This window comes from Lonchura striata, chromosome 11 (genome assembly GCF_046129695.1).
Source record: "Lonchura striata isolate bLonStr1 chromosome 11, bLonStr1.mat, whole genome shotgun sequence".
Lineage (NCBI taxonomy): Eukaryota > Metazoa > Chordata > Aves > Passeriformes > Estrildidae > Lonchura > Lonchura striata.
In genome coordinates this window covers 11,831,625-11,845,986 of record NC_134613.1, presented here as the reverse complement: position 1 = coordinate 11,845,986, position 14,362 = coordinate 11,831,625, and the positions used below count along the sequence as shown (strand labels likewise).

General features: G+C 35.7%; 1 protein-coding gene across 1 annotated transcript in view; it reads left to right on the top strand.

The window, feature by feature from the left end:
* UNC13C (unc-13 homolog C) overlaps positions 1-11,053 on the top strand; it is a 127,448-nt gene extending 116,395 nt beyond the window's left edge. Inside the window, exons 30-32 of the mRNA XM_021537425.3 lie at positions 7,658-7,750; positions 8,485-8,644; positions 9,527-11,053. Of these exons, the coding sequence (XP_021393100.2) occupies positions 7,658-7,750; positions 8,485-8,644; positions 9,527-9,812 (539 nt within the window). The 3' untranslated portion in view covers positions 9,813-11,053. The remainder of the gene's footprint in view (positions 1-7,657; positions 7,751-8,484; positions 8,645-9,526) is intronic.
* Positions 11,054-14,362: the final 3,309 nt, after the last annotated feature.

Below are 14,362 nucleotides of genomic sequence, written 5' to 3'. Positions count from 1 at the left end.
TAGTAATGGAATTTACTTCCACCTATCTGAACATCACATCTAATATTACCCAGAAAGGATTCAGCTGATTTTGCAGTGCCTGTTGTAAGCACATTCATCTGGATCAGTTTTCTTTTTTAATCGTGCACAAGAGCTGGCACTGCCAAGAACCATTCCATGGAGCAGGTCACTGATGGAGTCTCTAAAAAGGACATGGATACAGACTTAAATGATTTTGCAAAACCTGGAGGCAGTTTAGTGAGGAGAACTGCATTCCAAAGCCTGAGTGACCAGTATTTAAAACACTAGGTGCTCACTGATACCTCTGCAAAGAGCACATAAAACACAGCCAGATGAGAATCGTGCACCATCAGTGCACCATTACCTAGTAGATCACCTGAGGTCCAGATCTCAGATTGATTTTATTTACTCTGGACTTAATTGTCACTTCATTTGTGCACTAATAATAAACATTAGCTCATGCTGTAGAAATGAGTGGGTTTTTTCCTCTAAATTCAGCTACAGGATAACATTATTCCATACATTCAGACTATTACATGGATTGCTTTCAAAATCTTTTGTAACTAAACCATTCTTTGTGCACTTGAGCCAAGCATGAATCTGTTGTAAAATAGCAGCACAGTGCCAAGGCTGACCTGTAAAACCCAGCTCAGTTGCAGGAACTTGGGGGTTCAGTGCTGCAGGTCTGGAGCCCCCATGGCTGGTTCACAGCTGGAAGACAGGCAGCAGCCAGCCCAGAATTTCAGGGAAAGCTCCAAGGCTTCTGCAAAAGACAATATATTTTGTACATTGACAAGGGCTCTAAACAAATTGGACAAATTTCAGGTCAGGCAGGACAAGATCATTTTAACCAAACTTGAGCTAAATTCAAGCACATTTTCACAATCAAGACAGAACTCTAAAAGCCAAAGGCTAAACTCTCCCCATACTTCTGCTGGCCTATTGCCTGCACCTTCCCACTCCATGGTACACTTGACTTACCCTTAGTCTGTGCTGAGACCAGTAATGGTGAGGCTTCTCTTAAGTTACTCCTGAAAAAAGAAGAGAGAAACAGTCACCTTTTTAAGTCGTACTTTCCCCATTTAAACTGCTTAAAGTATATCAAAATTAAATGGCTATGGTTTAGTTCAGCAAATGCCTTGAGTCTTCAGTAATTTCATAAACTATAGCCAGTGCTGTGATGCAACACTAATAATATTTGAACAAATATTATTTTAATTTTAGCAAACTGCATAAAAAGACAATCTCAAACAGTTTCCTGAATTAACTCTCATTTATTACCACTGATTTCTCCAAAGTAAACACCACTAAATAAATAACATCTAAAATGGTTATTTATTGGACATAAACAATTTTTTTTCTTATAAATTTACAGCAGCTCCAGTTCACAAATGTTGTTAGAGAATAATACATAATGGCAGGATTCTGCACTATATTTTTTAGCTTGACTTAAAATAGTTTGTATCACTTAAGCAGAAAAATCAATACTCATCTCACCACACAGAGCTCATACTGCAAACCCTACCTGGGTTTTTACAAGGCTGCATAAAATGCTTTGCTTCAGATGGTCTGATTCAGATTTCTTCATTCTTATGCCAGAAAAGTGAAAGCTAAAGAGGGAAGATGCACCTGAAAACAATAAAAATACAGTACTCATTCTCATTAGGTAAGTATGCTTATCTCTAACAGTAGAGATAAGCATCTCATCTCCTTGCCTTGTGAAGTCATCAATACAGGGAAGTTACACAATCAAAAATGAAGACAAATTATTTTCAACTGCCAAGCCAAAATTCAGTTCTGCTTTCTTTGCAACCTGTAATTGTACAAAGCCAAGCAGAACCTCAATGTTTCATAAATAGATGGAATGACATTAACAATAATCTGGTATTAACTATAGTTTAAACAAGCAGATAGATAACATCATACTACAGAAAATAAAAATTGCTTAATTGTTTAGCAGCTCTTATAGGTGAAAAAGGCCTTTTTTTCTTTTGCTTGTCAAAACCATTGTATTATTAACTGTCATATTTTGAAAGCTATACCTGTATTCTAACAGGAAATTTAAGTCCTACAGAGCATTTCCAGTTCTCTCATAACCCATACTTCAGACAGAATTTAACTCAAGAAATAATCCCTGCTTCATCCACTGTAGTTTCAAATTGAGGTCAGAACCATGTGTTACACAACCTTATTTCATGCAAAAAAAAAAAAAACAGAACTGCATTACAAGCTGCAGAAATCAGCACACTATTGCAAGCAACAAACATGAAAGATAAGAACAAACAAAGAAGAAACTTGCTGAATTACAACTAATAAAAGCATTCCAGTATATGCTGATAGCAAAGCAAATGCACTCAGAATAGTGGCAGAAAAATAATTGTTTTTAAAGTACACATAGGTAAAACCAGACCACTGATAAAGCAGTAGGTCTTTACAAAATACTTCAGTTAAGAGGCTTTCACATTAGGAAATTTCTGGTTGTCCCTTAAATGAATCCATAAAGCACCTAAATTTAAAAAATGTTATGTATCAGTCTCCTGTAGGTCTTCAAGAAAATAAACCATCAGTTATATGATATCAATTTTAAAAAATAACTTCCCACTAGAAACAGAGTATTCCATACTTATCGAAATCGCTTGAGAGGCCTGAGTGTTGTCTGGGTAAAACACTGGTCACAATACACGCATATATAAAAATACATGTAAAAAAATATACATACACCCACAGAGGCCAGTTGATCCACACCTCCCAGATGGAAGATGGCTCATGCCCAGTTTCTTTGCCACATGGGCAGAGCAGCAGCTGCAGCTCTGGGTGAGCTGTGCAATTGCAGCCCTGGCTGCGTGGAGCTTTCCCCAGCAGAGATGCAGGGAAAGGCCTGAGCTGGGGATCCCATGCCAACACTCACAGCAAACATCCTGCTTTTATGTTCTGAGTGCCTCAGATCCCTCCCTGCCTGACACCACAATTCCACTGGGAGGGAATAGACATTGATAGTGCAGCTTTGCACAACTGAGGAGCATCTCAATCTGCTGAATCTCTAGCCAACCTTAATTCCATCCCAACAAGTGATTCTTTAGACAAATGATTTACATTTGTTAATCAAATACAAACCTAAATCTTTTCAATCTTTTTATGGCAGCATGGTGAATAAATGGTTACGGAAGTAATCCTTCAAGTACTGAACTTGGTTCTCAGAATCCCCCAAAACAAATTATCATCAACCATTTGTATAGCAACTTCTTGAAGCAAAGCCCATGTTGAAGTTAGTGTGATTATCATTATAGAATCAGTTTTCACTGCTGTCTTGCTTTTCTCTAGCACACATACAGAAGAGATCATCTAGCTTGCTACATCCACCTCCTAACAATTCAGCTTTAACTTATTCTCTGTGGATTAAATAAAAATGTTAGAAAATGCACTCAAGGTTTTCCTCCAAATCAGTCTGAAAAATAACTCTGAGTCACCCTGCTATTTTCTCTCCTAATAAATTAACAGCTCAACACCAGACAAATGTATATATTTTATTGGCATCATCAATCAAAACATGACTGATGCTGGTCTGAATTAAAGTGCTGATTTCATAATTTGTGTAATTCCTAAAGCATTGGAAACTATGAAAGCTTGAATATTTGTTCAACTTTTTCATTGTTACGTCCCATTTGGAAAATAAGGTCAAAGCACAGGTCCAATATTTAAATGAGCAGCTTTGTGCTGAAAAAGCCAGTGAGGTAAATGGGATAGGTTTGGGTTCCACAGGCACCAGTGTGGGGTCAGCTGGCCTGGCTCCCAGTGCTCAGCCAGCTTTCTAAGTCTCAGGTAATAAAATCATGTTATACATGATTCTTAGTTTGCAGGTAGTTGTTTTTCTTCTGAACCAGATTTCTAATCCTCAGAGGAGTAAAAATGATCTTGAAACCCTGAACCCATAGAGTTTAAAAAAAAAAATTAAAAAAAAAAAAAAACAGAGAGAGAGAAATATATTTAAACCTCCACAAATTTTGATACAATAATACAAAGTTTTTAGAATCTTGCATATTATCTTTGGCTACTTTGGGGCAAAAATACTGCAAATCACCACATTCTTAAATTTTATGCTGATTTTCTGTGAATCCCATTTATTTCTACTGGGCTCTTTTTTCATGCAAGCCTAGAAGTTAGTTTTCAAAGTTCTCCTCATTTAAGAACTTTTTGCTCCTAAAAGATCAAGCAAGACAAAGGAATCCTTCCACAGAAATGTGCTTTTGTGCACAATCACAGACTGATTCAGTAGGGGTCTCTTGTATTTAGCAAAAATATTATCCTAGAAAATAGAGGCAGTTACTGTTTTGTTTTTACAAAACATACATTACTCATTTTTCCATTTGCATATTTTGCTATTTTCTCAGAATACGCAAGTTCACCTTTTCCAAAGGTATCAACTAAGGAAGGAACAGAAGGGAATGGAATTTCTCTGTGTACTGTCATGACTAAGAAATAATGACTTGGACCTTAGTCCAAAATGGCTGTTTTCTGTCAACATTATTAGTGTTATAACAACTCGCACATTGATGCCATTCCAGGTGCTAAATGAGGAGGGATAAAAGCCTGACTTCTAGGTCTTTCCAGTCCCTGAGGAGCAAGCATCTTTGGTCACAGGAGATATTTTTTACTTCTTTACAGTTTATTTACTGCAAAAGAATGGCTTAACATTAAATGCACATGATGACTTTAAGACCCACCAATAAGAGAAAGCTGTACTTTGAATGGTATAAATATACCAACAAACAAAATGTAAAGCAGATATTAGAGAGCAAGCAGTAATAATTAAACATCCATAAGGTTGTCAAATGTGAGGCAGAATCATTTATAAGTTTGTTAGCCTTCAAATGAGTTATATTACAGTACTTAAGGAAGAAAAGCACCATCATCCTCTGCAGTGCATAGAGAGATTTATTGTCAGCTAAATTGGCTTATTAAATGTAGTAGGATAAATGGACCTTTCTATAGTGCAGTCAGAATCACTAATTCCTGCTGTGACTGTACAAGAAGTGGTAGCAAAAAAAGAAAACAAAACAGCAGAAAAAGACAGATCAGAGACTTTAAAATGAAGAACCATAGTTCTTGAATGTCAGCAAGAGATGCTATAAGCAAATACTAAATGTTCCGGAATTGTATCTCTAATTTGTTCAGCAGGTCAGAAAGAGAAAGATGGAGGGGTGATTACTAAAAGAAACTAAGTTTATATTCTAGACTGCACTAGAAATTCTCTATGCTCACTCGGATGTTCTGCAAAGGAGGTTTTCTCAGCAATACTGAATGTGGGGTCATTTTAATGTCAACTGCTTTCACTATAAGACTGGGTAATTTTTTGCACAGATTTCTTCATGACAATATCAAGCACTATTGTACATACAAGACTTCACACTTCATATTTGCAGCACTGCTTGGAGCACTGTTGTCAATTATGGACTACCAGGAGACAGAAAGACACTGATTAGGAGACATTTGCAAGAATATATTTTGCATAAATTAATAAAAATGTTGGAGAAACAGAACAAGTCTAATCTTAGAGATTCACAGATTCTTGTCCTGATTAAATCCTCCATGTCATTATTTGAGGTTAATACTGCACACTTCACTACTACCACCAGCTACAGGCTGCTCTCAAGACTATCAAATAAAAATGCTAATTGTCCTCTTTTAAAACTTTACTGCAGTCTTGGGTTGGGTTTTTTTTTGTTAAGATAGATGCTAAAACATTGACTCATAATTGACACCAGCTGTTAATTTCAGTGATATTCAGGATCAGCTTAACTCATCTTCCACTGCAGTGAGGGGTTAATTATTATTAATTGTGATTGGGAGAGGATTCAAGAACTTCTCACTCTCTCTCTCAGTACATTCAGTTTATGCTACCCATGCAGCATCCCTAAGATTTCGGTGCAAATTCCTGTTTCTCTTCTCCTGTCTGGTTTGGCATTGAAAGCTTTTTAATTGGAACAGTTACAGTATGTTCAACCCAAACTTCAGAGCTGAAGGAAGGCTACAGCTATAATCAAAAGCATCATTCATAATGAGGTTCATCTCCACAGAAAGTACCTGTGCTGAGGTTGAATTCCATGTATTATGAACAATGTGAAAAGGTGGAATTTCACAATATGAAAGGAGGAGACAGTATAATGCTGTAGGATCTCTAGTCCCTGCTCTCTTTAATTTACTTTATAGTATCACAAAACCAATGAAAATACCCTATATATAAAAATATATATAGTATTGGGTTCTTATCCTGGGCAAGCTGCTTTCTGAATTACAGGCATTGTCTGCATTTAATCCAGGTAATCCACAGAAATATAAGGGAAGGCTTTTTCCCACGAGTCAGCGCCCAAGGTTAAATGTAACTCCATTAAAAACCTGCTACTCAGTGATTTATGGCCTAATGACACTGTGTTTGCGAGAGAAAAGAAAACCATCTTTAACTTTATGACTTTCTCCGAATGAGAATTTCCTTTCTCTTCCCAAGTAAAAGCAAACTTTACTATAGTCAGATAATACATTGGTCTGTACATCTAAATAAAGCCATTCTGTTATTCTTACTATTTAGCTTTTCTGGTCCATTTGGTCCAACTTGCCACAAATTCTTTAAAAAAATTATGTGTTATTTATTGTGAGCAAGCATACTGTGAGCAAGCACCAACTCAAAGCTTCCATATAGTACAGCTTTAAGTAATTATCCAAATACAAGAAACTGAATTACTGCCATTGAAGCTAAACCTCTTGTCATTAAAAAACTGTTGTCTAATAAGTTTTTTATTTACATGTGGTCCAAATGCTCTGACTGGTAATTAAATATATCTAACAGCAAAATTTGTACAGGTACCCTGCAATTCAGAAGTGGCAGCTGTAAATACAGTAAGACATTGACACTGTGCATTTTCAAAACACTGCTGTTTCAAAAGTAGGTTCACAACAAATCCAAGCCAAACTCACCTGAAAGCTTGGAAATGCACAATAATGAGCCTGTTAAATGATAACTGAATCTCCAGTCAAAGAACAAGTAAATATAGTCAGTTTCATTTATGTTTTACTGTTATAATCTGATATATTGTGGCACCTTTCAAGACAATATTTTAAGTCATTTTAGAGGTGAATTCTGTACAAACTGACTTGCAACCTCACCTGGTTCTCAAAAGTAAAAACTTCAAGAAACTAAGTTTCTGGTTCTCCTGCCATCCCTTCGACCTTTCATTTTTAAGCCCCTCTGTCTGTGCTAGTGCAGAACTTCAGTAATTTGTTGAGACAAAACCTTCAGCAAAGGATTCATAAACAGTGATACAGAAGTAACTTCCCAAATACACATTTAGCAGTAAGATTTTTGGGAGGTACGTGAAAAACTTGACAAACCCACCAACTTTAGCATTTCAAGATGCAAACACACCTAATGACAACCGGAATGGAAAGTTCCAGATGAACAGGTTTTATTCCTCCGAGGCACTTTCCAATTGCCCAGTTCTTTTGTGTAAAATCATTTATGAATCTATAACTGATTCCCACTGGAATGTGAAACATGTCAGAAATGTTGAAGTGTTTCTAAAGGAAAATACCACTCACCTTTGGCTGTTTATTTCTCTTGATGCATCGAGAAGCCAGGTGTGCTAACCAGTAATTCTTGTTTCAGGTCAAACTGCTAATAATTCAGTGGGTGAGATATCTGTACAGGTGGATGTCTCTACCCATCCTGGAACTGGTGAGCATAAAGTCACTGTGAAAGGTAAGTTTCAAACTAGCCAACTTTAAAAAGAAAGTAACAACAAAGACCAAACCTCCAAGCACTACATCCTGTGTATAACATACCAGTGCTAAAATAAAAAGTGATAAGTATTATAGTATTTGAGAGACTCTGAGTACACTTCAGGTGATTAGGAGTGCACTTTTTCCTTGCTCAACATCAGCAGAAGTTCAGATTTTGCAGACAAGTACTGTCTATGCTTCTCTGTGTAGATAATTTAAAGTTATTATACTAAGTTATAGAGTTATAAATTAAAATGTGTCAAATTATACTTCTCGATTGCTTTTGCATAATTCAACTTCTAAAAAACTACAGCAAAGCTGAGTAGCAAATGACTGCACCAGGTCTTAAGAAGCTGCATTTTTAACAAAATGCTTTTGTTCTGCACAACCTGAATTTCAGAAACACAGGATATTTCAGATTAGTATAAGCTGATTTTTTTTTAATTGCAGTGAAGGTAGCTGGCAAAAAGAAGCTGTAAAAGTAAAGGATTTGTAAAATACATGTTTATAGTTGATACTTTGGAACCTAAAAGTAGTCAGACAACTTTACTTAGCAGGGAAGAGGCAAAGTATCTTCCTAGGCTTACCAGGTATTGATATCCATAGGAAAGCTCTCAGATCACCTTTCCTGGCTTTACCAAATCATAGAGGGTAATAAATTGGACCTCTTCCAATGGAATTTTATTTAAATTAATTTCTTTTATCTCTTTATAGTTGTAGCAATTAATAACCTAAACTGGCAAACAACAGCTATGTTCCGGCCATTCGTGGAGGTTTGCATACTGGGTCCTAAGTTAAGTGACAAGAAAAGAAAACATGGAACCAAGACAAAGAGCAACACCTGGTCACCTAAGTACAATGAAACTTTCCAATTGTAAGTCTTTTGTGTCTAGCAGTTGCATATTTTTTGAAAATTTCCCCAAAATATTTTTGCCTTTAAACCATTAATAACAAAAAAAGCTATCCTAACATAGATATATAGACAAATTTTCAAAATGATTTACTCATTTGTGTCTTTGTTATATGTGAAAATGAATGGCAGTCATCAAGCTTTAACTCCTATAAAACCTGGTTAAAATTCACAATTAATTTCCCTACAGAGGAATAACTATTTCTATCCCTACGTATCTATTGGCCTAGGTATTTGTTTGGACAGAAGCATTAGTTATTATTTCTAGATATCTGGCCTTCATGCCTGTAGAGATATCAAAATGAGTATTGGATTGTTCATGTGTTAACACTGTCATTTATCTAATGCTGTTACCATTTAATCCTTAAATCAGTAAGAAGCTTCCACCTAACCTGGAGTTTTAAATTTAGTACTTCTCTGCCCTTTCCTGACACCAATTTATTTTCCTCCCCTTACCCTCCTGACTAAAAATCAGTTAACTCTGTGTCTCACCACAAAGCTCCTTTTGATGCCTGCTGCCAGGGATTTTCTGTATTGGTGCTGACATTTGGGGAACCAGCTGACCATATTTTGTACTTTCCAGGGAAAGGTAACTGCCTGTTCCAACTATTAAGGGAATTCTGTTTCTGTTCAGGCTGCTGAGAACAGAGGCTCTATCACCAATACATGTGAAGGGTTACCTGTGTAGAAATTTTAAAATTAGATAACCTGTTCTAACAAAATGGAACCACAAAACTTAAAGCATCATTCTCGCTTTAATTTGCCCAAGATTTCTAGAGTGAATTAATTCCTTGGGGGAATTAAAGTGCACTCCTTGTTCTAAACTGCCACTGTCAATCCACACAGCCTGCTGAGTAACGAGGAGAAGGCAGGAGCCTACGAGGTGCACCTGGCGGTGAAGGATTACTGCTTTGCGCGGGAGGACCGCGTTATCGGCATGGCCGTCATCCAGCTGCAGGCCATCGCCGACCGGGGCGGCTGCGCCGCCTGGTACCCCCTGCTCAGGAGCATCTCCGTGGACGAGACTGGGCTCACAATCCTTAGAATACTTTCTCAGAGGAACAACGATGAAGTTGCTAAAGAATTTGTAAGACTTAAAACAGAAACAAGATCTGCTGAAGAAACGGCCTGAAATACCCAAGTAACGCAAGATTGTCACCGCCGAGAACATAAATACAACGCCGTTGTCTGACTACTGCATGCATGTGCAAATCTGTGGGAATGTTTCACTATGTTTTCAGTGTTTGCCAGTACTTATGTACTATATTTGCAAGGTATGTCAAGGAGCTGTATATCTTTTATACATATTTTGGTCTTTGGTAAAGTAAATGTTCCAATGAAGTGCCAAAACTAAGATTAAGAGTAAATGTTCCATCATCTCTTTTTAAATGTTGATTTCGCCTCATCACAATTTCATTATTTTTTAACATTTATTAATAAGTAAGTAGCTTTTTTAATTGATAATAGGTTATCGCTGTTAAACTGTGTTGCTTATTTTGAATTAAGTTACATCCCTTACTCTTCTTTTAAAAATGAGGTATACCTAGTTTTCTTCAAACTCTCATGTTATGCAAGCCTCATTTTAGGTGTCTTATTGATGACTTTTTCTATCATTACTACAGATGCAGTTACTTATAGAAAGTGTTTGTAATTTTATAATTACCAATATAAAGTAATGATTTTTGCATAAAAACTGAAAAGGATGGAAATATTTTATGCTAATCTCTTTTTCCAACCTTTCATAAATATCACTGTGAAGAAATGCTGTTAAAGCAGGTTCTCAAGAAGCTGTGCTTATCAGAGTTTGTTACTGATGTTTGATATCTTGAGATAACTTTGTTCTTCAAAACTGCCACGGTAATACCATATTTGTATTAAAAGAGTAAGTCAGTATCTGTAGAAACAGGTTGCTGTACAGTACAGTATATGTGCTTTTAAAAAGTGATTTTTTAAATGATATGGTACTGTACAAGGGGTAGTAGTTTGGAATATGTAATGCCAGTTTGTGGTTTGTTTCTAGAAATTGTTTACGAGAAGAAAAGATGCTGTTAGCATTTTCACTCAGAGTTATTAACGTTGCTTTACATACTTAGCTGTAACATCAGTTAAGTGCTTTATTTCTTTAATTTTTTTTAGAAAAGTTCAACAGTTTGTACTTATGCAACATTACTATGTATTGCACTAAAGCAAACTCTGTGTCCTGTAAATATATTTAGTGAGGAATTGTAAAATAAAGTATGCAGAAACTGCTTTCCGTTTTTGTCATTTGATATTATTTATGTAACTCTTGGTTTTATGTGCATGTAAAGCCCATGGAGTGGGCTTACTATATAGCTTTATAATATATTAAAGTATGATTTGCACTGTCTGGAATCTGACTGCTTTATAAGTTTAAAATTTGATATATCAGTGTCCTAAAAAATATAATTAATTAGGTAGGTGTGTGTATATATATATATATATACACACACACACACACACACACACACACATATAAAAAGATATTGTGTAATGCTACACATTTGTCTTTAGTTTTGGTCACAAGGGTTTCTCATTATACAGGTTGGAGTTTTCAGCTTTGCTTAGGGAAAAAGTAACTAAGGGAAGGGAGGACACATAGTTTGTTTGCTGATGTCAGCCTTCTAAAAATCTAACACATGACTCCACACACATAAACCAGATTCTTTCCAGGATATATTGGTTAGATGTTTCGATAAGATTTTAAGGTCTTTCAACATCCTCAAACTTCTTCCTTGAATACTAAAAATTAGATTTGTCATAAGTATATTTAGACATTTAGAAAAGTTATGCACAGTCTTTAGAGATTAAGAACACTCCCCTAAGATCGTAGATTCCAAATTGTATTTCTGCCAGGTATAGCCCAAAATGTCAACAGTAGGCACAGACTCTGTTTACGGTTAACAAGATTTGATGTAAGAAAACATCAGCAGACTGAGTTTCAATTACAAAAGGAGAATAATCAAGAGATGAGGTGGTTCCTGGTACAGAACACTGTTGCGGACAGAATGCAAAAAGAATTCCAGAATTTATCATTTGTGGCTCTGTGAATTAAACCAGAAAGGCTGGAGTAAACAGCTTCTGGGTTTTTTTTTTTTAACCTGGAGCACTTTCATCATATTTTTCTGTGGTTGTTTATTCTACTGTAAAATGGCACACATTTTAGTGCATAATGGAATCACCACCCACTTAACTGTTTCTCCCCGAGACTGGGGATAAAGGAATAACAACAGAATCAGTCAAGGCAGTCAATTACTGCTTGTAGTGGTCTCCCTCAGCTGCACGAAGCAGAAGCAATCAGGCAAGTGGTAAAACCATCCCTTACAATCACAGCTTTACACAATACCCTTCAGTGTTTCTGACAGGGAAATATTTATAGATCAAAAGTTGTCATGTGGAAGATAAGAGGAAAAAGCATTAACTCTACAGCACAGGACTGCTTTAAACCGTGTTATGAATCAAAATACAAGTAAATGCAATAGCGTAGCACAAGCAGTTGGATCTCACACATTTCATGTCAAAATTATTGGCATGGAAGAGTTTTCAGTGTTGTTTTAAAAGCTGTTATAACCTCTTTTAGGGAAGTAAATATCCCATTTTAAAAAATCAACTTGTGAGAATTTTCTTAATTCAGCTGAGCTAACCTAAGCAAATTGACAGCTGTTCCCACAGCTTCACTTCTCAGCAACAACTGATGCAACCAAAATCCTACATGGAATTCCATTTGCATTGGTTAGTTAAGATAGCAAATATACATATTTGCTTTTAGGTAAATAAAGAAGGAAAAGAGACAGCAGAGAACAGCAAGATTAATTTGAGAACAAATTTTCCATTCTCCAAGGAACAGTTACTACATGGAAGCCATTTGATATACCCCCTGAAAAGATACATTCAGAGAAGTCTGTGATATGACAGCTCTTCAAGTCATTCTGTACCCTCAGAGCTGACAGTTTTACATAAAACTCTTCAATAAACTCTGAGAAAGATTTTTTTCCCTTTTTATTTTGTTTGCTAGGATGAAAATGTAAGAGCCAAGTATAGAAACCGAGTTAAATTTTCCTCAAAGCATTTTTTACCTAATATCTGACAAAAGGAGGGAAGTAGTAATGTAGGAATTAAAGACACAAGAAACTAAAACTAGCAGCCATTCTGCATCTCAAACACCTTACTTAAAATAATGTTTTTTCCTAATGCCACATTGAGATGACACATGAATGAAGAACACAGTGCTGGAACTGGCCTTTCTTTTGCATATGGACACTGAACCCAGGAAACTGCTAAAATACCATCTGTAAGATGGAATTGGATGTGCATTTTATGTCTTCTGGAGACTTAAATTTGCATCAAAATAATCAATTCATGGGTGTTGGGCTATCACCGGGAGGCTCAACCAGTACCAGCAACAAAATATGAATCATTTTTTCAAATAATTTTGTCTGCATCCTGAAAGAATCAAGAGGCTTTTCATAAAGAATTCCTAGCATGTGCAAATGCCACAATTTGGCTTAGGTAGACTTAGTGATTTAGATGAGAAGTAAACCACTTTTCTTTTACATAAAAGAGTAATAATATTACTCCAATAATTTCCATTGTTTTTCCTCCATTTGTTTTACTAGTTCTCATTTATATTCTCATACTAGTGACTGTAGAAATCAAATTTCTAGACAAATACTGAAAACAAAATAATAATTTACCATTGCTGTATTAGTGTGAATTAAATACACATTTCTCACAAATCCCTTGAAATCTAAAGACCTGAACAAATACGGGGAGAATATTAAGTTATCGTATTAAATTCAGCTAGCAGACATAAAATCAACATAAATGGATTCTATGTTATTTGTAAAATATAGCTGGGCAAGTGTTGGAAAGCATTCAGTTGTTTATACATGCTTATTTTGATGGTATTCTCATATCACTTTGCATTTTGGCACCAGATTTATGTGATTGATTGTATCATGAAAAATTCATAGAAATGAATTTTCAGGAGGAGACAAATTCTAAATTTTTTTAGAAATTATAATCAAGACCTGATACAAACACTAGACTGAGACTAATAAGCAGAACTAGGATATTCTAAAAACATCACTATAAGTATTGGCTGAAAGAAAAATGACAGTGCCTTGAAAATATCTGTTTCTCCTTGGTGTTCTATGCTGAAGGAATGCACACATGCACTACAAAGTATAAATACATTTCTAAATGATGAATCTATAAATTGAAGATAAAACCAACAGGAAACCAAGGGAACAAAAGTATCTTTTCAAACACATTCTGTAGCTAACAGCTTACCTAAACTTCCTAAATGATTCAGCCTATGACCATTTCATTGTAAGAATTCAATTTCATATTTCAAAGATTTTCAGTAATTACAGCTGAAAGCCTTCACTATCAATTTAGCACAATGAATTATTCACTGCAGAATATGAAATAACAAGTGGGCATACTATGCACTTTGTAGTGAAAACCATTAAAACATCATAGATTAATTTTCAACTAAATAAATACATGAAAATAAGACAAGTTAATCCAAGGAAGTGAAGTTTGCTCTTTAATATTTTTTTGTTATTTCTACACACTACAATTCCAGGCTCCAACCTGCATTGCCTTGGGGTCTCACATAAGTTAACGCCCATTTCTCTAGGGTTTTTTTGAGCAGTAGTA